The sequence below is a fragment of the Chanodichthys erythropterus genome, chromosome 18 (genome assembly GCF_024489055.1).
Source record: "Chanodichthys erythropterus isolate Z2021 chromosome 18, ASM2448905v1, whole genome shotgun sequence".
Classification (NCBI taxonomy): domain Eukaryota; kingdom Metazoa; phylum Chordata; class Actinopteri; order Cypriniformes; family Xenocyprididae; genus Chanodichthys; species Chanodichthys erythropterus.
The window spans coordinates 10,572,114-10,597,124 of NC_090238.1; the positions used below are offsets into that span (position 1 = coordinate 10,572,114).

General features: G+C 40.0%; 1 protein-coding gene across 12 annotated transcripts in view; it reads left to right on the forward strand.

The window, feature by feature from the left end:
* Nucleotides 1–25,011, forward strand: part of ryr2b (ryanodine receptor 2b (cardiac)) — a 123,103-nt gene that overhangs the window by 56,046 nt on the left and 42,046 nt on the right. For 11 of the 12 annotated variants that reach the window (XR_010892570.1, XR_010892573.1, XR_010892572.1 and 8 more), the window contains 19 exons: nt 661–779; nt 876–1,172; nt 1,372–1,612; nt 1,708–1,795; nt 2,414–2,441; nt 2,548–2,642; nt 7,627–7,797; nt 7,904–7,954; nt 8,056–8,136; nt 8,309–8,421; nt 8,642–8,738; nt 11,479–11,588; nt 13,401–13,452; nt 13,546–13,596; nt 13,820–13,919; nt 14,917–14,996; nt 15,137–15,213; nt 15,519–15,592; nt 15,731–15,811. Coding sequence is in view for 6 of the 12 variants with exons in the window: in XM_067368492.1 (XP_067224593.1) it covers nt 661–779; nt 876–1,172; nt 1,372–1,612; nt 1,708–1,795; nt 2,414–2,441; nt 2,548–2,642; nt 7,627–7,797; nt 7,904–7,954; nt 8,056–8,136; nt 8,309–8,421; nt 8,642–8,738; nt 11,479–11,588; nt 13,401–13,452; nt 13,546–13,596; nt 13,820–13,919; nt 14,917–14,996; nt 15,137–15,213; nt 15,519–15,592; nt 15,731–15,811 (2,006 nt within the window). In the remaining 6 variants the exon portion in view is untranslated. The remainder of the gene's footprint in view (nt 1–660; nt 780–875; nt 1,173–1,371; nt 1,613–1,707; nt 1,796–2,413; nt 2,442–2,547; nt 2,643–7,626; nt 7,798–7,903; nt 7,955–8,055; nt 8,137–8,308; nt 8,422–8,641; nt 8,739–11,478; nt 11,589–13,400; nt 13,453–13,545; nt 13,597–13,819; nt 13,920–14,916; nt 14,997–15,136; nt 15,214–15,518; nt 15,593–15,730; nt 15,812–25,011) is intronic. The other variant, XM_067368494.1, reaches the window with a different exon arrangement.

Genomic DNA, 25,011 nt, shown 5'->3' on the forward strand with positions numbered 1-25,011 from the left:
TTGAATTTTCAGCATAATTGCTCCAGTCTTCAGTGTCACATGATCCTTCAGAAATCATTCTAATATGTTGATTTGATGCTCAAGTAGCTTTGCTTATTATTATCAATGGTGAAAACAGTTAAGCTGCTTAATATTTTTGTGGAAACCATGGTACTTTTTTTACGGGATATTTTGATTTAATAGAACGATCAAAATAACAGCATGTATTTGAAATAAAAATCTTTTGTAAAATTGTAAATGTCTTTATTATCACTTTACACAGTTGTGTAATTGGTAAATACATGTTTTCATAAAAAAAAAAAAAGCCCTTACTAATGGCAAGCTTTTGAAAGGTAGTATTGCTATGCACAGAAATTCTTGTAGCTTTCAAATTACCTTTCATTTCAGTGTTCTACGGAAAATAACAGTATACAGGTTAGGGCAGACATGATAGCGAGGAAATTCATTTTTGGTTGTTCTAACCCTTTAACAAATCTATTGTCCTTAGCACATTGTGTTACTTTGGGTTTGGCTCTTATCATTTTGTTCTGATGATATATTATTGTTAATGCTGTATTATTGTTCGGTTTGTCCTTTTGAAACTTGTGCGCTCCATAGTTATTAGCTCATGTCTAGGTTTGTGTTTCATCTGTCAGTTAGCCTTTATTTTTGTTTTGATAGGCAGAGGTCAGTCTTTGGGGAGTGTCTGGCTGCATTATCTGCAGCCTTTCCTGTGTGTTTCTTGGAGCTAAGTGACCTTCATTCCCTCTCCGACACGATGAGTAATGAAGAGAGTGAAGGTAAAGGCAAGAAAAGTTCAATAGAACACAAGTACGTGCACATTCTCACACTGCCGCATTCAGTTTTTCTCATGGATGTTGGTGTGGTCTTTCTAGCCGAGAGAGCCTGTAGGCTCCTTCCCACTTTGCAGGAGGCTTTCTCAGAGGTCGAAGAGCTCGCAGGAGCGGGGTCTGCAGCCCGCCATGCCCTTTTAACAAGGGTTACTGAGGTGACTCTTCCTCTGCTGTGTAGCTATGTCTCTAGATGGGGGGAGGCTGGTAACCAGGCATCCCAGGAGGGCCACTGTTCCTCTGTCACACCTCAGCACACCAATGCCATGATGGGTCACATCCTCTCCATCATCCATGCCCACCTGGGGACTGTAGACAGTTCTTGGATGAAACGCCTTGCAGGTGAGCTGGTCCCGCTTGAAAAGTGAATTACTAGATTATGATCATCTGGCATTTTAATCTAACATTGAAAAATTTATTTTAGAAGAAAACAAGGGCAGTACAAGTCATCTAAACTTTAAGACCAAGTCAAATTGGAACTTACATTGGAAAGTACAAATAAAAAAAAAAAATGCAATAAATAACAGAGCGTTTCTTTTAGTATTTGGCCAGCCTATCATCAGCAAGGCAGAACCACATCTCTTGAAGAGCCACTTTCTGCCTCTGATGGAAAAGTTAAGGAAGAGGGTGGAGTCAGTGCTGCTGGAGGAGGAGCATTTGAAGGCAGAGGGGCGTGGCGATGTCTTAGAGCAGGAGTTAGACATCCAGGAAAGGTTTACTGTGTTGGTCCAAGATATCTATGCTTTTTACCCTTTACTCATTCCATTTATAGACCTTCACAGGTGAGAAAAAAAATATGCAATATGCAATCTATTATCAATTATTGAAATTCACTGTTGGTTATTGGTTAATCTGCTTAATGTTTGGTATTTATCAGAATGAGCTGGCTGAGAGAGGTGGACGCAGATGCTGAGAAGCTTTTCTCCCTTGTAGCTGAAGTCTTCATTTTTTGGGCTAAATCTCATGTAAGCAGCTATCAGTCGTGTTTATGATATCGAATATATAATATTTACCTCTTAAAGGTAGGGTACTCAATTTTGCAATCTAGCTTTGAAAGCATTAGATCCCACCCTTCCTTCAGAGTGCTCTGCAAAGCCACACCTCCTCCAAAACACATGAACGTGCATAGCAGAGTTTGCAAAACTTCACAAGATGCGAGACGGTGTTAAATTACCTCATGTCTCAAAGCACATAACATTACAGTACTAATGAACATAAACAACTTACAGAGCTAAAGTTGTACCACCTGCTGCAGATTAATTTTGGCGTTGATAATGTTGCAAATTGCCTACCCTACCTTTAAATGAATAGGTGCAGCATGATCATGATTTAACAAATTAATATAATGTGTCCATAAATTAATACATTTGTGGGAATTAATTTGTGGCAACTGAAGTATGTATTTTTCTTATGTCATGTGAAGGGCTCTGTAAAAAGAGTTCCCGTTCTGGAATCTGCCATCAGAAGACCAACACACAAAACATGTTCACAAACATTTACATGTCAATGATGCCTGTTTTGAACACTAAGTAATAAGAAAGAATGAAATTATCATTTCTTGTTTATCTTTGTTGTCCTCATAGAAAAAAATTACTCCAAAGTACACCCAAAAGTTGAGCACATCCCCTTAATATCATCATAATATTTTAATTTGTTTATACTTTTGAAACTTTCATTCATTTATTACATTCTTAGTTTTCAAATTTTTCCCCCCTTTAGAATTTCAAATGGGAAGAACAGAATTTTGTTGTTCAAAATGAAATCAACAACATGACATTCCTGGTGAACAGCAGCAAAAGCAGGATGGATAAGGTCTCTTTTCATTTCACTTATACTGTATTATTTGTTGTGAACACATTAAATGGTTAGTTCACCCAAAAATGAAAATTCTGTCATTAATTACTCACCCTCATGTTGTTCCAAACCTGTAAGACTTTCGTTCTTCTTCGGAACAAAAATGAAGATCTGTTTAATGAAATTTGAGAGCTTTCTGTTCCTTCATCTGCTTAATGTTTGGTATTTATCAGAATGAGCTGGCTGAGAGAGGTGGACACAGATGCCTATGCCTATGCAACTGACACTTTCAAGCCCCAGAAAGGTAGTAAAGACATTATAAAAGTAATCCATTCTCCGGACTCCAGTAGTTTGATCTCAGTTGTATGAAGTGATGTGAGTGCTTTGTTTGCACAATAAAACAAAACAAAATATAATTTACCGCTTTATTTTCAAAATAATAATCTCCAACTTGCGTGTTCATGATAGCACCATGACGTATGCGTGTTGTGTGTACGCGAGAGAAGACGTTTTTGCCTGAATGCTTGTTGGAGATGAATATTTTGCAAATAAAGTGGTAAATTGTTTTTTGTGCAAAGCACTCGCGTCAATTCATAAACCGTCTCAGGTTACAGATGTAACCCTGGTTCCCTGAGTAGGGAACGAGACGCTGCGTGGCAACGCATTGGGAACCTTCTGCGTGATGTCGTCACTGAAGCACTCATGTATCTAACCAATCGCGTAGCGAGACGTCAGAGACGGGTGACGTCACGGACCAGGAAACTATAAAGCATACCCGGATAGCTTCTGGGATAAGTCTGAAGCAAGCACTCGCAAGTATGCAGGGGGTACGGCAAGAGACGCAGCGTCTCGTTCCCTACTCAGGGAACCAGGGTTACATCTGTAACCTGAGACGTTCCCTTTCGTGGGAACTTTCGACACTGCATGGCAGCGCATTGGGAACGCTATCCCAACTGTGCCGTAGCTTCAAATACTTGCCAATGTTGGTGACAAAATAGAAGACTCCGGAGTGGAGCCAACATCAAGGGTATAAACCCTGATAAATGTGTGCTGGCATGACCATCCAGCTGCATCACAGATACCATTAATGGATATTCCAGACATCAGAGCCTTTGATGCCGCCATACCCCTAGTGAAATGGGCGCGAACAGCCAATAGAGAGGGCTGTTCGGCCGATTCATATGCAAGTGAGATGGCCTCAACCACCCACTTTTTAGGGGACCCATAACAGACAAACAATTGGTCTGATTTTCGCCACAGGGCAGCTCTGTGGGCATAAGCATCCAAAGCCCTCAACGGGCAGAGCAGATTCAGTTTTTCCTGATCCGAAGACTCAAAGGGAGGAGGATAGATGGCCTGGAGTACAATGGGACCTGGGACATTGGTAGGGACCCTGGCAGATAGTCAGGTCTAGCGTGAAGGAATGCTTTCACCATCCTGCCGTCGTGTTGTCCGTACGGACAGTGGCCCCACAGGTCTGGGAGTAAGTGTTTCAGTGCTAGAAACACCGCCATCATCTCCAGCCGATTTATGTGCCAGGAGAGCTGATGGTCCTCCCATAGACCCTGAGCCGAGTTACCACTCATGATCGATTTTTCTTGGAGAAATCTTAGCACAAAGCTGATAGGAGAGTGGACAGGGTCCATATTATTCTGTCTGCACCAAGCAAAAAATAAATTCCATTTATAGGAATAAAGCTTCCTCGTGGCAGGAGCTCTGGAGTTAAGGATGGTCTCCACAACCTCAGTTGGAAGACCAGCATCTGTGAGCCATCTAGTAAGGACACTAGGTCTAAGAACCATATTCTGGTTGGCCAGAAGGGGGCTACCAGTATTAGTCTGAGCCCTTCCCGGCGTACTTTCTCCAGAACTCCCGGGAGAAAGGCGATCGGGGGAAATGCATACAGACGTAGCCTCAGCCACGTCTGTACCATGGCATCCAGACTCAGAGATGCTGGATGTGTTAGAGAGTACCAGAGTGGTCACTAGGTTGACTCTCCCGAAGCAAATAGGTTGAATAGGAACCAGGGATCTTTCCACATGGCCAGAGCACGAGGGCATCGCCGCATGACTTTGATCATGCGAAAAGGATTTCCCCTCGGACAAAATCCCCTGGTCCTGAGCCACCACTGTAAGGGTCTCATGTGCAGAAAGCCAAAAGGTATGACGTTGGACGCAGCTGCCATCAGACCCAAGAGTTTCTGGAACTGATTTACAGTGAGTGACTGGCCTAACTTCACCCCTTTTGCGAAAATGTGCCTGCATCGTGGTGAAGTCCCAAACTACACCTAGATAAGTGGTAGTCTGAGCCAAAACTAGCACACTCTTTTTGGCATTGAGCCTCAGCCCAAGGCTTTTCATGTGGGACAGAACAGCATCTCGATGCTGAACTGTTAGTTGCTCTGATTGAGCTAGAATCACTTTCTATGTAATTAAGTACGCGGATGCGCTGGAGTCTCAGTGGAGCCAGCACTGCATCCACGCACATCGTGAATGTGCGGGGTGATAATAACAGGCCGAAAGGAAAAACCCTGTACTGGTAAGCTTTGCCCCTGAAAGCAAACCTGAGGAACTTCCTGTGAGAAGGATGGATGGACACCTGAAAGTACGCCTCTCTCAGGTCTATCGCCACAAACCAGTCCTCGGACCTGATCTGTGGGATAATCTGTTTAAGTGTATGCATCTTAAATTTGAGCTTTCATATTGAGCGATTTAACACATGTAAATCTATGATAGGACACATCCTTCTTTGGAACAATGAAGTAGCGGCTGTAGAAGCCGGACAGCTCGCAGGGAGGAGGAACCTTTTCTATAGCTCCTTTTCGCAAGAGTGTCATAACCTCTTGTTCCATAACCAGAGACTGCACGGGGGTCACCACTATGGGAAAGACCCCATTGAATCTCGGCGGGCGAGACCCTGTAACCCTTTTTTATGATGAGCAGCACCCATTTTGATATATTCGGTAGAAGTTTCCATTCTGCCATAAAATCTACTAAGGGAACCAGTCTCTCGAGACTGGCCTCTGGTGTTTTTGAGCACTTGATTCGATGTTCTGGAGCGGCGCACCGGCAGAAAACAGACGAATCAAGTCATGACCGGCTCTCCTCGGAGGGTTGGTGGAGACCGCTGCACCCTGACGCACACTGGGTGGCAGGATTAGCATAACGGCCCCCTGAGGGCGCCAAAGGGGAACGGGTGTCAGATATTCTAACACAGGACCCCCTCCGGAGGGGGCTGCCCGCATGGATCCTGGCCACAGATGTCAGGACCTCTTTGAAGCCTTCTTGGTGATAATAACAGTCCGCAGATCTGTCTTACTTCACAAAGACTTCACTTGTGTCACCTGTCCCGGTCCCCAAGCTTTCTGCGGGGGAGCAAGGGTGGTGACACCCTTTTCCTTTAAATTCCTCAGAATTTAATGTATTCAATATTTCATTTAATCCTTAAATTAAATGCAGCCCAAAACAGTCAAAAATGACAGGCTGAATATATTAGAATACAAAGAGAATTATAGCTCGTAATAGTTTGCAAGGTATTATAGGGAAAGAGAGAAAGGGAAACTCCCGTCTGCTCAGTTCCCTCCAGATATATATAAACACATTATATACAATAAATACTACATGCACGCAATCTATGCGCAGCCTCGGCAAACGCAAGATTCGAGAGAGCCGTATATTTTTTGTTTGCACACTTAATCTACGCGCTGCCTCGGCAAACGCGAGATTTGAGCTATATATTCCTTATTGCAGGCTTAATCCACGTGCTGCCTCGGCAAACGTGAGATCTAAGCCTCATGTTAGACTTTTATTCCCTCGAGAATAAAGCCAACAGGAGTGGAGATAAAAACTCCCACTAGTACTTTCTTTCTTTACACTCCGGGACATTTTTATGAATGAACAGTCAGCTGCTTTGTTTTTTAACTGATGTGCACGCTCCACTCCCTAACACGATGTGTGTGAGGTGGCGAGTCCTCAGATCGATATCACAATATCCACCTCCTCAGAGCTAGGCATGTGAAATACTGGTGCCTCAACCCGGGGAAAGAAACCACAGAGCGTGCTTCCACCTGGGAGATGGCACTGAACCTGGAAGGTAAGGGCAGAGAAAGGGCAGCGCCCGTCTCTAACCCCTCTGTCAGATCCATTTGTGAACCCCACGAATGGCTTCTTTTTCACGATCCGCGGGGAACACTGGAACACAGTATTCTGAGAGCGAGTTTCTTGCCATAATACGTGTCTTTTATATATATATATATATATATATATATATATATATATATATATATATATATATATATATATATATATATATATATATATATATATATATATATATATATAATATGGATTGGTGTGAGATACTCTTGTCCTCAGACAAAGATATCGTCACTTGTTTATATGAAATAAGACAAACAACACCAAATAAGACACACGATAACATAGAGTGCTTGCTGAAGACACAGAAGCTAGCGTTCTCTGCATCTGGGTATGCTTTATAGTTTCCTGGTCCGTGACGTCACCCGTCTCTGACGTCTCGCTATGCGATTGGTTAGATACATGAGTGCTTCAGTGACGACATCACGCAGAAGGTTCCCAATGCGTTGCCACGCAGCGTCGACAGTTCCCACGAAAGGGAACTGAGGTTAAACCACTGGAGTCACATGGTTTATTTTTATGATATCTTTACTGCCTTTCTGGGGCTTGAAAGTGGTAGTTGCATTGGCAGAAATCTCTCTTAATTTGTTTTTCTCAGATGAACAAAAGTCTTACGTGTTTGGAATGACATGAGAGTGAGTGATTAATGACAGAATTTTCATTTTTGGGTGAACTAACCCATTCAGTTTTTCCCTTAATTAACTCTGTAAATGACCATGCGACATATTTTGCTCCCTAGTTCTTCTCAATCCATTTTACTCTATTCTTTGAAAAGAAATGTCATTATTCAACCCAGATATGCTGTTCAATAATATTGAATGAATCTAAATTATATGATTGTCCATTAGGGAGGAGTGTGCAACCAGGAGAGAAGAAAGGTGAAGAGGAAGGGTGATCATTACTCCACACACACCTCTCTCATTGTGGCCGCCCCAAAAAAACTCCTCTCAGTTGCCATGAATGGATGTTGCCATGGCGATCAGGGCCTGATCACCCATGCCAAGAATCGTTTCTCTCAGGTATGCCCGTTCATACTGCTCAGTGCTTGCAAAATCAGTCCATTTGTTATCTTGAAAATATTATGTTTTTTTTTTCTTGACATCTGAAGCATTCATCTGTTTCTAGAGGGACACAGAGGATGAGGTCCGAGCATTCATTCGAAGCAACCTGCAACAGGTGAACCAGCAGACAACCTGTGAAAGTTCTGATAGTGTCCTGTGAAAAATGCTTTTTGAGTCTCCTCACCTCACTTGGTTTCATTTTTCTTTTTTTGCCAGGATCTGTGTGAAAACGTAGTAGATCCCCTCAGTATTGAGAGGATCTTAGGCATCGCTTGTGTTCTTTTCCACCTGGATCAGGTTAGACTGGAAATTAATTGCTGCAACTGATTGTAAATGATGATTGACAGCATAATGGCAAAGCCTGCATGTTGTGTATGGCCATATCAGAATGGGTCTAGACTATCAAATGTAACCATCTGTGTGGTTCTGTTCTAGTAATTGATTTACATAAAGCTTTGTTTTCTTTCAGGTGGAGCGCCCTCAGAAGAAGAAGAGGGCAGTGTGGCATAAGATGTTGTCTAAGCAGAGGAAACGAGCTGTAGTTGCTTGTTTGAGAATGGCTCCTTTGTACAATCTTCCCAGGTCTGCTGCAAAGAGAATTATGAAAAGTCTATTTACTTTTCATATTGCATTATGAATTACCCAAGTGATAAAAGCTGAAAAGCTGCAGAAATACTTGTGAACTGTAATGTTGTTGAGCTAACTTAGATAAAGAGGACATTTTGTCATCTTCCTTATAATTCAGTGGGCTGAAACCGATAATAATTACTTGCTTTTAACTTGAGATTTGTCTTTTTTGCAGGCACAGAGCAGTGAATCTTTTCCTTCGGGGTTATGAGAGAGTCTGGCTGAAGGCAGAGCTTGACTCACCTGAGGACAGACTAATTGAGGATTTGGCTGTGAGTGTGTTTCTGATTGGCTGTATTCCCCAGTTGACTCAGATGTTGAGTCATGACGTTCATGTGCACGCCAATCCAGAAGTCTAATTCACCACAGGTTCCCTTGGGAATTTTGTAATGGGTTTTTAGAATTGCAGTTTTCAATTTTGAGTACAATATTAATATTACTTGTAGAGACTTTCACATGTTATATTGAAACATAAATTACATGTAGGCACACTTCAAACTAATTGAGATTGTTGTGTGCTTTAAAAACATGTTGCTAACACACTGAAACTAGCATAATGTGAGTTTATGAGCTCAATGAATCTGACAACATTATAATCTTATATAGCAACAAAATACAATAAAAGCAGAGTTTTGAAGCAGTACTGTAAATACATTTATAATTTTACAATGTAACTTTGCAACTACATGTCAACATTAGAGTATTATGGCACTTTCCACTGTGTGGTACGACTCGGCTCGGTACGTCACGGCTCGGCTTGGCCTGCTTACTTTCGGTTTGCTTTTTCACTGCAGTTTAGTATAGCTTCAAAGTGGGTGGGATTATAGACTGATCGTGTAGTTGCGCCGTGCTACTGCCATGGATCCGCTCCTCGGCTACCAATGAGTCTGCACCTCATCTACTGACCACAATACAGCCATTTCTTTTTTGCGTGCGATGGTCATTTAAAGCAATTCGTTTAAAAAAGTCATGCGAACAAATGACACTGCAGTGGCTGTTACTGACTATTTAAATCTATGCTGGTAGTGACGATTCTCTATGACTAATCAGTGATCTGCAGTGTTTACACGTCACATTTAGTATTGGTATAGCATGCTTGGAACCTCCACTGAGGTGGTACTATTTTAGCAAGCCTTACCATGCCATACCGAGCTGTACCATGCAGTGGAAAAGTGCCAAAAAGTGAGCTGTACCGAGCCATACCATGCAGTGAAAAGCACCATTAGTCGACTGTAGTAGACTGTTAATACACTGTTAGTTTTGGGTTAGGTGTTAAGGTTCGGGTTAAGTTGATATGTACTTACATGTACATTAAAGGTGCCGTAGAACATCTTTTTAAAAGATGTAATATAAGTCTAAGGTGTCCCCTGAATGTGTCTGTGAAGTTTCAGCTCAAAATACCCCATAGATTTTTTTAATTCATTTTTTTAACTGCCTATTTTGGGGCATCATTAAATATGCGCTGATTCAGACTGCGGCCCCTTTAAATTCTCGTGCTCACCGCCCCCGGAGCTTGCGACTGCCTTAAACAGCATAAACAAAGTTCACACAGCTAATATAACCCTCAAAATGGATCTTTACAAAGTGTTCGTCATGCAGCATGTCTGATCGCGTAAGTATGGTATTTATTTGGATGTTTACATTTGATTCTGAATGAGTTTGATAGTATGCTCCGTGGCTAACATTACCCACTTTTGGTGAGATTTAGAGATAAAGAAGATAAAGAGATAAAGAATGAAGCTGTGTTTATAAATTATACAGACTGCAAGTGTTTAATAATGAAAATAATGACATGGCTCTGGCTCCGTGAATACAGTAAGAAACAATGGTAACTTTAACCACATTTAACAGTACATTAGCAACATGCTACAAAAGATTTAGAAAGACAATTTACAAATATCAATGATAAAAATATCATGATATCATGGATCATGTCAGTTATTATTGCTCCATCTGCCATTTTTCGCTATTGTCCTTGCTTGCTTACCTAGTCTGATGATTCAGCTGTGCACATCCAGATGTCCTGCCCTTGTGTAATGCCTTGAACATGAGCTGGCATATGCAAATATTGGGGGCGTACATATTAATGATCCTGACTGTTACGTAACAGTCTGTGTTATTTTGAGATTCGCCTGTTCTTCGGAGTCTTTTAAACAAATGAGATTTATATAAGAAGGAGGAAACAATGGTGTTTGTTTCACTGTATGTCATTTCCATGTACTGAACTCTTGTTATTTAACTATGTCAAGGTAAATTCAATTTTTAATTCTAGGGCACCTTTAAGTTACTTCAGTGGAATGTCTGTTGGGGGACCATGGAAATAGTGTTAGTAGATATAAAGCAGACAGTCTACTAATGTTCAGATGAGAGGTAGTTGACATGTAGTTAGGTTTTTCTTTATAACTATACCTATTTTTAAGAAATGTTTAGTGGTAGTTTAGAGGTAGGAGTGGGATAAGCGGCTCAAAATAGGTTTTTAATGCAACATTGTTGCTAAAATTGTAGTTTTTCTACATATTTGTGTCCATTACATTAATATATTCCTTTTAATATATAAATCTATAAAATGGTTATGTTTGGGTTTTGGGGTAGTGTTAACTGACTGTATTCGTAGTGTGACTGCATGAACCAAACCGTGACGTCCGTACTGTATGTTTTGGGATGAATACACCCCTAATATATTTGTGTGTGTGTGTGTGTGTGTGTGTGTGTGTGTATATATATGTATATATATATATATATATATATGTATATGTGTGGGACATAACATATAGAATTCGGTTTTGTGCTAGTCTGATGAGTTGAAATAGTCGTCCTGTCGTCGTTGTGATCACATCAATCCATCTCATTTTCAGTCTTCCTCTGCACCTTATACCCTCGGTCTTTTCAATCATAATATCCTTTTCCAGTGATCTTTCCCTTCAAACCATGTGACAACTGACTATAGACAGATATATATTACCCTGAGCTTTTTTTGATTTTATAGTAATAGGAATACTTTATACCCACCAGAAAGCAGCTTATGTAGAGATACTAAAGGAGGGAGCAGAGCAGAGAAACAACATGGATCCACTCCATCAGCTTATCAATCTCTTCAGTCAAAGTGCCTTGACTGAGAGGAGGTTTGTATATGTGTGTGTATATGTGTGTTTATGATAATTTCATGCATTTGTTTATTTACGTGTATCAAGGCTAACCAAAACCATTTTAAACATAACTTCACCAAGTATTTCACCTCTGTTAAAAAAGTTACTGAAACGTTTACAATTATAACCATGGTTCCCTTCCATAACTCTGGGCAGGATTGAGCCACCTACCTGAGACAGAAGGTGCCTCTTGATTGGAATCTCCTATAGAGAGCCGTCAAGAAGAGACACAAGGTCCGAGAACCAGACTCGGGCCGGCCAGTTACTAGGCCAGCTGATAGCAACAGACAGGCCCCGTTCTGGCAAACTCTGTCCAGAACTCGGTTTTGGTGCCCAGGGATGTGGACTGCTCTCAGGAATTGCTTCCCCTGAGCCCACAGGGGGATCTGGTGCACCAGTTTGTAAAGTGGCCGTGACCGCAGACCCCCCCTGATGGTTATGTAAGAGACTACCAATGTGTTGTCTGTCTGGAAAAGCACATGATGACCCCTCAGGTCTGGGAGAAAGTGTTTCAATGCTAGAAAGACAGCCATCATCTCCAGGCAGTTTATGTGCAATGAGAGATGATGCCCCCCTCCCTCCCGGAGATGCATCCGTCGTAAGCTTTACACAACAACAATGGCCGGTAACATGCATGCTGTATGCCTATCTGAGTGTTGGTATAACCATACTTATTAGCGAATAATTAGAGTAATGAAAATTACATGTAAACTGGAGTAAAGTTTTCTGCTTGTGTCATGTAAACATCTTACTGCGATTAAGACCTTACTCTGATTATGAGAAATAATCGCATTATTGGTGCACATGTAAACGAAGTCAATGTCAATGGCAAGTTGGCCTGGTACGCCTGCAGCAAGTCCATTGTATGCACCAGCCTGACCTGTCGCCCTATAAGCTTTACCGACCAAGGCCGAAGTTTTTCTACATGGCCTTGTGGGTAACGTCGGGGCCTTGAGGGACAGTGCCGTGTCTGGACAGATAGCTCGCAAGCGTCTGTTCCACCTTAGATATTGCCCCATATCCATACTCATTCAGTCCGCTTATATTTGAATAATTAGTGACTTGGCCTGTATTTAGAGACACGACCTGGGCACCCTCCTCCTAAACAAACAATGGATTTTTTAAACTGTGATTTAACTGCTGTTTGCTCGCCATACCCCTGTCTAATATGTGTATTATGCTTTTTTGGAAAAATTAACAACAAGTAAGACAGTGACAGTTTTTACACAGAGCACTTTATAAAGACACAGAAGCCTACATTGTTTATCCCTGATGTGCTTTTAAGCTTCCTAGACATGACATCACCCTGTCTGTGACAATGCAATCACACAAAGGCGTTCCCAAAGCGTCGCTCCTGGATGCAATGCAAGTTCCCTTGAAAGAGAACTCAGGAAGATGTTCTACACTGAAAGAAACCTGACTAAATTGTCTCAAATGGCACACAAGATATCTGGCTAACACTCATTCAGACGGCACACAGTTGACTACAATTAACATAACACAAATGTTATGCAGAACATACAAATATTGGTTGAAACTGCATTTTTTATTTAAACTGTTTTTTTTCTATGAATATATTTTGCTTTTGATTTATTACTAGCACTATTTATTATTAGTATTATTTATTGCTATATTTTTATTATTTATGCTTTCTGAGATTGTTTGATATGTGAAAGATATATCTAATGATGCCTTATACTTTGGTCTTTGCACTGGAATCATGCCTAAAAACAATAAAGGGAACAAATCTTAACTCATTTGGTTCACTCTTGTCGTCTATATCTACAGTAAACTTGAGGAGGATGACCTGTACATGTGCTATGCTGACATCATGGCCAAGGTAAGAAGCACTGCTGGGACTTTCTGAGCAAAGTTAATTTTTTCCACAAAATACATGCAGCATTCAAACTGCTAAACTAACTCTGCATTCCAGAGTTGCCAAATAGAGGAAGACCAGGATGAAGATAGCCTGAAATCATTTGAGGTAAGCAATGGAAATTAATAGGATCTGAGTTGGTATCGATTTAACTGTAGACGAAAGAGCTGAAGTTGGATGCAAAGGATGCTGACAGTTATGTACTGTACTGTACTCGGGTTCATTAATTATGCAGTCAATGATTGATTTAAATCAGAAATAACAGACTGAGACACAGTTGGTTTGTTTTATTTCTTAGTGAATTTATTGAGTAACTAATTATTTGTCTTAGGAAAAAGAGATGGAAAAGCAGAGGCTGCTGTATCAGCAGGCCCGACTTCATGAACGTGGAGCTGCTGTGATGGTCTTACAGAACCTCAGCGACAGCAGAGGTATCAGTCAAAATGCAGGCTGTCCCTTCATCATCTTCCTGTCTAAGGCAGGGGTTTTCATACTGGGGTCTGGGGATCTCCAGAGGGCCACAAGAGGGTCCATGGAAAAAAAGGAGAAAAAAGAAAATGGATTTTACAAACAAGAAAAAAAAATCGCTGCGCTGTCAAAGTTAACGTGTTATGATATTAATTGAAATTTTTAACAGTATTTCTTACATCTATCACATTTAATTTTATTCTGCTTACTAAAACTGGCCATATGATATTTTATTCTGTTAACCTAATTTTTACAGTAATATTTCAAATTTGTTTTTAAGCAAACAAATAATATATCATTGTAATAATATATTTAATTTCAATGTAATATTTTTTAATATGTAAAATATTTTATATTAAAATATTAAAAGACTATTATAATAACAAAATAAATTGTTTTAGAGTCATCACCATATAAATGGTGATAAATTATATACATGAAATTATACTGTATAACAATCTTAAAGCTGCCGTCCACGATTTTTGGCCCTCTAGCAGTTAATAAACAGAACTGCACGCATCTTGCAGAGGAATATTCGAACCGGAGCTACTTTTCTCCGTGTATGTCTATGGCGAGTCACGCAGTTACTGTGATACTCTGCGGCGAGTCCTACCAGTCCGGTCTGAAATAGTCAGAATATAAACACTTATTATAAGTGTACCATAATGATTCAGGATAAGACAAAAACACGGTTTGGAAAATGGATTCATGTTGTATATTGTCATTATATAATTTTTGTACATTTTTAACAAAAAAAAAGTTGCGGACTGCAGCTTTAAATTTTAGGAAAAAAAGGGTTCTTTGATATTTATATATTTAAGGATATTTAAGGGTTCCTTGGCATCAAAAAGATTGAAAACCCCTGGTCTAAGATACAGTTCACCATTCATATCTTGAGCCAGCTGGCTGTGACTTTTATTATTGTCAGTGCTGTTAAGTTGGATGTGATATTTGAACCAGGTGATATGGGGCCTATGGTAGCAGCCACATTAAAGCTGGGCATTGCAATCCTGAATGGAGGAAACACGTCTGTCCAGCAGGTAGGTTTGAAAAGGTCAGGCTGGATTACAGATGTTATGATGATAACTCACACCCCAAAGTTTTGACATTTAACACCAAAACCAACTTTTATATAACAACTTTGTCATGTTCATTCTCTCTGTTGTTAAATTCTTTCTAGAAAATGCTGGATTACTTGCGACAAAAGAGAGACGTGGGCTTCTTTCATAGTCTGGCCGGCCTAATGCAGTCTTGCAGGTTCGGCTGTTTGCTAATGCATTGTGAGACGTTTCCCTTACAGAAAGCTAGTGCTCAAACCACCTAAATGTGGAAAAAATGCTTTGTTCACTTATTTATCGCCTTTCACCTTCTTTTTCTGTCCAGTTTTAAAGTTACTTGCTAAAATCAAGAGAGAAGAACATCCTTTTACATTACTTTTTTCCCTTTCTGTCTGTTTCATTGCTGTAATTGGAAGTGTCTGTTGAGTGTCTGTGTTAGTTCGTATTATAAAAAAGAAGAGGATTGTGTGTTTGATGTTTCTGTTGTAATTCTGTATGTCGCAGCGTGCTGGATTTGAACGCATTTGAGAGGCAGATCAAAGCAGAGAGTTTAGGAGTGGGTGCTGAGGACAATTCAGGTACATCACTGACATCCACAACAAAGTGCTGCTTTGAAAAATGAATGTATCTGTCAGAAGAGGTAGAATTTTGTTTTTATTGACATTGATTTGTCTAGATTTCATTTTGCTTTCACCTTCTCTCTCTCTCTTTCTCAGGTGATAGAGTGATGGCAGATGAACAGCTAACCTGTGATCTTTTCAGATTCCTCCAGCTTCTTTGTGAAGGCCATAATACTGGTCAGAACATTTTTTTTTTCTTTTAATAGTGCAAGGTACTTTTGTACCTTGTGTTGCCAAAGTCAGAAGGTAAAGCAAAATTTTTGTTAAAATACTTTCTCCTATCCCACTTCAACAATACTATAAATAAGCCACAGTAGTGTGCCACTGTGACTCTCGAACCTTGGCACTCTCACCCCCTTCCTTCATCTGGGAAAAAGTAAACACAGACTAATATCAGGCTAGCTTACTGTGTTCTCTTCTATAATACTGCATTTTACCTTTGTCAAGAAATGCCACAAGCACAAATCAGAGTGTTTTTTAAACAAAAAGTAATGAAATGCAAATCATCATTACAAAAAATTGCATCACACATCGGTGTGTCATGCAAGCCATTAATGCATGTTTTTTCAACTAAAGCTTAAACTGTAACAGTGGTAGCAGCAGCCAGTATAAAATCAGATTTTAAATAACTTACCCAAACAACAAACAATTCCAGCCGTAAAGCTTTAGCTTCTTGATTGTAGTATTTAGCCTATCCAAGGAAGCTAAGTAAAAAAGGGATTGTTACTCACGTCACCACTGACGTTGTGATTTTTGGATCACTTTTTTGGACATCACTTAAGGTGTGGTTATGAGTACATCAAATGACCACTTCCCTCCTCTCTTAGTTCAGGGTACAATCAAGGTCTTTTACCTTGGCAGTATGAGAACACTCCCAATAAGAGGCTGTTAAATCATTTAGAATTAATTTAAAGTGGTCAGCTTATGTATCTGAAATATTGGTGAGATTGCTAACTTGTAGAGCCTCTTCTGTATTATCCTCACAAGGAAGACTTATTAAAATTTATTAACAACAGATAAACAAGAATAATTAACACAACTACTAAATGAATACCATGAATGGTAAAGGAATAAAGTGCATAAAATACAAATTATTAGGTTGGGTGTGGCTATGGAAGAGTTACAGTATCTTATGGAAAGATAAACTGTTTTAGATAAATTGAAATGTGGAGAACCTTATTATGCATGATCAAACAAATAAACAAAAGATTATTTGTTATTAAAGGTGCTATAGAGGATGTTTTGTTTTATACATTTTTGCAATATTACTTGAAACTGTCTTTACTAACTGATAAAAGACTATTTATTAGGTGCACTGAAAGGAATAATATCAATATACGTCATCTGTGCATGAGGTAGGGCCTTAAAAACATCAGCCAATCGTTTGTGTGATCATCGGATAAACGATTGGCCCTGTGGCTTGTCAATCACTGCCATTACATTCCTTGTGAGAGACGTGCGCGGATTGGCCCTCTGGCTTGTCAATCACTGCCATTACGTTCCTTGTGAGAGACGTGCGCGCTCCAGTAACTTTCCACACTCCACAGGCGCCGCATGCAATGTTTTTGTCAGGAGTAACAACTGCAGATTATGAGTTACCTGCGGTGAGTCCGACATAATGAATCCACTAACACGACACAGCGAATGCCGGTTGTAAACAAACACTCGTGTTCCAATACTTGTGCACGAGTTTTGGGAGGCGTTCCCTCGAAATAAGCTATGAAGCAGGGGGGTTGTTCTTACGCATGTGCTCATTTCAAATACTCGGTAACAGTCTTTCTCAGTCATCAAAAACATCCACTATAGCACCTTTAACTAACACCAGCTGTATTGCATCTAATGTGAATTAGAAAATCATATACTGATAATATACAACAATGCCATGGTCGCTGGAAAGAGGTTTGGTTGAGTGATATTTACGTTTCACTTGGTTGAGTCCGATGACAGTGACATCTCCCACTGTTTGTGCTGGGTGACAATGCAGTGGGGAGAGGAGCTGGAATCTGTTTCAACAGCCTTGAACACAAAGCTTTGTGGGATGCTGATCTCCTGGAGCACCAAAGAGTCATAAAATCTGTAACACGCAGATGAGGCCCTGCCATAGGTGCAGAAGGTCCTTAACAATCTGGAACACACAGACGAAGGTACCTTGAAGTGAAGGTTTCCTCTCCTGAGTTTAAGTGTTTTTGTGTGTCCTCTGCCTCTCTGGACCAGACACTCAGAAATTTGTCAATCCGCTTTTGTCTCTTTGGAGTCATTACTGTCTCTCTGGACGAACCAGAGGCTCAGAATGTTACGATGTATCTGTTATGTCTCAGCTTCATAGGCCGAGACTCAGAATGGCATATCTGTTATGTCTCACTCGATGGGAGACTCAGAACCAGGAATGTCTGTTGAAAGGGTACCTTTATCCCTTTCTGATGAGGAGGAGATTGCAATTTGGCATTTCTCTGTCCGAGTGCTGCAATTGGCTGTTGGCATCCGAGGACACACACACCCTTCTTTCCCCTGTGGAACTCGTTTGCATAAAGCTCAAAGTTGGACTTTAAAGAGTCTTTACAATTTACCAATGCATTTCTCACTTTCAAAAACACCACCAGAATACCTTGCAATATTCTAAACAAATAGAGATCAAACATGATGGAAAAAGATTGAAATGTCATGCATTCATTCATTTATACAGTGCTCAGCATAAATGAGTACACCCCCATTGAAAAGTAACATTTTAAACAATATCTCAATGAACAAAAAACAATTTCCAAAATGTTGACAAGACTAAGTTTTATATAACATGTTTAACTTATAACATGAAAGTAAGGTTAAAAATATAACCCTGTTCTTCTTCAGAAATCCAACAGTGGCCTTAGATGTGTGTTTAGGATCATTGTCATGTTGGAAAAGTGCACGACAAACAAGGGCAAGGAGTGATGGTAGCATCTTCTCTTTCAGTATAGAGCAGTAAATCTGTGAATTCATGATACCATCAATGAAATGCAGCTCCCCGACACCAGCAGCACTCATGCAGCCCCACATACAGTGGGTACGGAAAGTATTCAGACCCCCTTAAATTTTCCACTCTTTGTTATATTGCAGCCATTTGCTAAAATTATTTAAGTTATTTTTTTTCCCTCATTAATGTACACACAGCACCCCATATTGACATAAAAACACAGAATTGTTGACATTGTGACACTCATATATTTAACTCAGGTGCTGTCCATTTTTTCTGATCATTCTTAAGATAGTTCTACACCTTCATTTGAGTCCAACTGTGTTTGATTATATTGATTGGACTTGATTAGGCCACACACCTGTCTATATAAGACCTTACAGCTCACGGTCATGTCAGAGCAAATGAGAATCATGAGGTCAAAGGAACTGCCTGAAGAGCTCAGAGACAGAATTGTGACAAGACACAGATCTGGCCAAGGTTGCAAAAAATTTCTGCTGCACTTAAGGTTCCTAAGAGCACAGTGGCCTCCATAATCCTTAAATGGAAGATGTTTGGGACGACCAGAACACTTCCTAGAGCTGGCTGTCCGGCTGTCCCAAACTGAGCTATCGGGGGAGAAGAGCCTTGATGAGAGAGGTAAAGATAAACCCAAAGATCACTGTGGCTGAGCTCCAGAGATGCAGTCAGGAGATGGGAGAAAGTTGTAGAAAGTCAGTCATCACTACAGCCCTCCACCAGTCGGGGCTTTTGGCAGAGTGGCCTGACGGAAGCCTTTACTCAGTGCAAGACACATGAAAGCTTGCATGGAGTTTGCTAAAAAACACCTGAAGGACTGTAAGATGGTGAGAAATAAGATTCTCCTGTCTGATGAGACCAAGATAGAACTTTTTGGCCTTAATTCTAAGTGGTATGTGTGGAGAAAACCAGGCACTGCTCATCACCTGTCCAATACAGTCCCAACAGTGAAGCATGATGGTGGCAGCATCATGCTGTTGGGGTGTGTTTCAGCTGCAGGGACAGGACGACTGGTTGCAATCAAGGGAAAGATGAATGCGGCCAAGTAAAGGGATATCCTGGACGAAAACCTTCTCCAGAGTGCTCAGGACCTCAGACTGGGCCAAAGGTTTACCTTCTAACAAGACAATGACCCTAAGCACACAGCTAAAATAACGAAGGAGTGGCTTCACAACAACTCCGTGACTGTTCTTGAATGGCCCAGCCAGAGCCCTGACTTAAACCCAATTGAGCATCTCTGGAGAGACCTAAAAATGGCTGTCCACCAACGTTTACCATCCAACCTGACAGAACTCTGTGAAAAACTCTTTCCCAAAAAGACTCATGGCTGTATTAGATCAAAAGGGTGCTTCTACTAAATGTCAACAATTCTGTGTTTTTCTGTCAATATGGGGTGCTGTGTGTACATTAATGAGGAAAAAAAAATGAACTCAATGATTTTAGCAAATGGCTGCAATATAACAAAGAGTGAAAAATTTAAGGGGGTCTGAATACTTTCTGTACCCACTGTAAGGACACTGCCACCACCATGTTTCTCTGTAGGCACTAGGGGTGACCCTGAATAGTCGACGATTCGAATCTTCGATAGGAGGAGCCTGATTCGACTAGCAATCTCACAGTCAAATCATCGCAGTGGTGTTATAAGACGAGATATGGGTGCTCTCAATATCTGATTTTACATAGAAATACCGGTTCTTTCCCATTAGGTTAATATACAGCCTATTATGTTAATACTATAAATAAAAATGTGAAAAGAAAGAAGCTTTTAATAAATATTTTTAATGAGCGTGAATAAATCCAACCTGTGACCGATATAAGTTTCACTTCCATGATTCGTGACCGGCAGATGAGCATCTTTAATGGCAGGGATTAGATCTTCAACAATGTCTGGGATAAAGTGTATAGTTGGATGCACTTTGAAATGGTAAAAGATGATAAAAAAAAAAAAAAAACGTATGATGCAAGTTGTGCCAACAGCTCATGTCCTATACAACTCAACGACAAACACTGCGGCACGCTTCTGCTGGCCAACGAGCTGACTATAACGCGCTATTTGAAAAGACTCAAACGGACACAGGCAGATCGCATGAAAAACTGGATTTTTCTGTCTCTCAATCAGGTAGGGTAGCTACAAGTGATTTCAAACTATTTCAGCTGGATGTAATTTGATTTTTGGATTCTGTTAATGTTTATCTAAAAAGACTGCCACTCCAGTTTAGCGTTTATAGTGTCTGCAGTTAAAACGACAAGTTGACAATTCTAGCTATAATTTTGTTATTTTAATAATTTCTTTAATTATAATTTATTTATTGATCACTCTGGGTTATTTAATTTAACTATTTCTGGCTTGTGTTTTGAATATATGTTCCCCTGCACTTCAGGCATTTTGCAATTAAAATAGAAAAAAAAAACACATTTATGTTTGTGGCGGCAATCTATAACCTACATACATGTTATTTTTATGTTTATTAGAGGCTGAATTCATATCAAATTCTGCCAAACTTCCCATACTACTTCTATATAGGATGTCTACTTCATAAATTGTATGAAAATAATGGAAATATATGGTTCAGATCACTCAAACCATATATGGAAATGGAGGCGCCTTTATATGGTCACCAATGGAGCTTGGTTGTCATCTAGTGAAAACGTGTGGTACTGCGCCCAAACAAAATCTTACTGAAAGCTCATTTTTTGAGATATCAACCTGAAATTTGGAACACAACTTGTTCAGATTTTTGGCTTTGATTTCCTAGCAGCTTTAAGGCCCTTTCACACAGGACGCAGCATGCGCTGCGCTCGCCGCTGGGTTCAGCGCAGCCCTTCAGATACAAAGCGATTTGCGCTGCGCTGGCCAGAGCACAGTAGGCGGAGTTTTCCAAACATGTAGCGGGAGTTTTATACATAGTCATTTGATTGTTGTTCCACCTTTCGGTCAGCAGTAAAGTATATGTCCCGGGCCGTGCTAAGAAGTGAGCAATAGCAATAGCCCTGCTTGTAAGAAGAAGAAAGAGAGCAGCTCTTGAAAGTGTCTGTCATGTCTCCATGACACAGCTTTTCTCCCGATGTCACTATACGACCAGCAAACTTGTATTGTATAGCTCTGGAAATTACAACTCAGTAGCTGTTCATCCATTTTGCTTTCCGATTGTTTAGATGCTCCGTTTCTATTGGCCGCGCGGGTAATCGTCACAGAGCGCAGCGGCAAAAGTTGAACTATTTTGAACTTTGACCGCGGCGTGCGCGCAAGCTGTGCTGTGCCGTGCTGCGCTGCGCAGCACTTGCGCTTGCGCTTGCGCTTTGGCCGACGCCGTCCTCGCGCGGCGCAAGCCATTGAAATGAATGGGTTTCATAGCGCAGCGCATACCGCGTCCTGTGTGAAAGGCCCTTTAGAGTAAAACTTGTTTTGTAAAATATATTTTATATAAAATATAAAATATTATATTTTTACATTTTACATTTTCATAAACTTAAACTTCTATAACTTTTTTTCTGTTTCACTTACATAAGTTATTTCACATCTACAATAATCTGCCAAATTTCATCTTTAAAACAAGACCAGCCTTATGTCTATACTCCAAATTATTCTTGAATTACAACCATTTAAGTTTGGATCGTGCATTTTCTTGTCTAAAAAAAAAAGTGGGGGTGACAGTTAAGGGGTTAAACTGCTCATAATAAAATAAAAACAAGCAAAAAACAAATAATCATCTTAAAACACTTAAAGATTATAAGCCCATATCATGGCATTTCTGCAGAAAACCCTGTCTTTTCATCCCTGAAAACAAAATGAATAAGTTTTATTAATATTTATTTAATATTAACACGATACATATCTTTGACAAATGCAAAAAAAATCTTTAATGATAAAATGTAAATGATTCAATAGCCTAGCAGACACAAATACATAAAATATATAAATATAAATTCGTTCACCACATCATGACAGAAATATCATACACTCACCATATACACCTTCTGATGTCTCATTGGCTTAAATGCATGTTTCACTTGGAATGATTTGGAATTATTAAATACATGTAGGCTTATATTTTGACATTAAATGCCCTTAAATGCCTCTGTGTCTTTATACTATTTGTCAGAAGTTCAAAACATGAACATAAGGAAATAATATCACATACAGTCAAGGGAGACATTTTACTATATGGTTACACATTTATTAATATATTTTCAAAATTATATGGTTAAAAGTATTTGTTCACAGTTTATACAAATTAGTTCATGCCTTAACAAAACATAGTTTGCATTATCGATTAACTTGGTAATTAAAACTCCTCTTTGTACATCATGATATCTTATTAGGCATATATGAACAGAAAAATGACTTTATTTAAAAGTATTGTTGTTAAATACTGTAGACATCATGAAACTGCGGTTCTGAAACTGGTGCTGCGGGTCTGCAGCTGGATACTATTGGATGAGATTAGCTCGCGCCGCGCTGCCCATTGGGTGGCGCTAGAAAACACGTCCGCGCTGCGCTGACGAGTCGGTCGCGCGGCTCGGTCCATTGATCCGCGCAGATGACATGTCAGCGCGGCACGAGCTTTGTAACACCCCGTTGCCTCGTACCACTTTTGGTGTGTTTGGCTTCCCATAAACTAACGGTCGGAGGGGAGTGGTTTACGCGATATCAACCCAAGCTGTCAAACTGATGTCATTAGAGAAGGGGCACCGTTGCAGAGGGGAGGAGCATTTTCAGATTTTAATTAAATATTATGAAGCCAAACAACTTTTTTGTGTGGATTGACTTGCACGGATGAATTGTTCACCACAAAACTAGCAATTTGAGCTAAGAAAATAAATAAGGTCCATTTTGATTTCATGTGTACTTTAAAGGGTCATGAAACCCCCCTGTTTTAGCATGGTCGTTCAGACCTCTGAGCTGGAAAAAGTCTGTAAAATTGGGCGTGTGAAGCTCTGGAAAAGTGGGAGTGCAGAGGGGGGGAAGAGGGTAGAGAACAACCAATGAAACAGAGACATAGAACACACTCATTATACAGAATGATGAATATTAATATATGAGCTCAAAGAAAATGACAACAAACTCCCAAGCACAAGGGAGAAATGCGAAAGAATATTTAATAGGGCTAATAATACTTTCATTACATTTACAAGCACTACAGTCTCATGATAAACGACACATAGTTTAACAGAGAAAAAATAAAGACAGTTTAATTTGGTCCATTCTTTTGTTCATCAGAACAATCGTGTCATCATGTTCAGATACACCACTGTATCAGTGTCTAGTTTGCACATATATTTCATTTGAAGAAGACTTGATGAAATATGTGTGCATTCACTGTGCTGGTTCATGTTTGGTGCAGGAGAATATGTAAAATATGCCTATAAAAACTTTAAACACGGATACTTTATTCTGTATATGAGCTATAGGATTCACGTAGCTAGTGTTAATAAACACAACGCGAAGCTCCACGCTGAAACCGATCATGCACGCTCCACATGTATATTATAATAACAATTGTATTTTTGATGTGTTCGTATGCAAACTCCAGTTCTGACCGCATCGCGAGCAAAATACAAACAGCACTCATGTCCTTGCTGTGCTGAGGGAAGCATACGGCTCGCTTGTCCGAACGCAGAGGTGAATACCACACTTTTGTGACATTTGGATTCTCTGCTGTAATGCGATCTCATGCAAACATATTTTCCATTTGTGCTGGTAGCTCACAGCAAAACAATCCACATGCACCCAAACTTCTGCTCTGGTTGCAGGAAAACGCATTTTTGTGTTGTAGTAGGCCTACTGAGGTGCACGAGCACCAACGATATGACTCTGAATGACAAGAGACCGAGGCGAGAGAAGTAATATTTTCTCATGCATAATACCACAATTATAATCTTAAGCATACTACAGTGCAGTGATTGGATTGAATGAGCTTTAAGTCATGAATAAAAACAGAAACAGCTGACGTCAGCATGTTCCACCAGTACATACTTGGAGCCAATCAGTGCTATGAATCCTGCCGGTGGTACACGATGATGTCAGATTTTGTGACGTTGGTCCGACTTGCTTTTCAAATCGAAAGACAGAAATCACTCAGAAAAATGCAAAAATAACTAATTTCAAATTATAAATAAAATTAATGAGTAGCTTTAGAGTTTTCAATGATGTGCAGCCTATACATATCTGTTCAAAGCTGTGTTCTGGGGTTTCATGACCCTTTAACACCCTTTTATAGTCCTTTTATGCTGGACACCTGTGTAATGTATAATTAGACTCACCTGTGGTTGAATTCTTGTTAAATTAGACATGTGTAGTCTAAAATTTAGCTTTGCTCCAGAGACTTTCAGCGGGGTGTGCTCATTTTTGCATCACCCTAATTGAGTAAAACTGGAAATGTTATTCTCTAAGTTATATTATTAACCT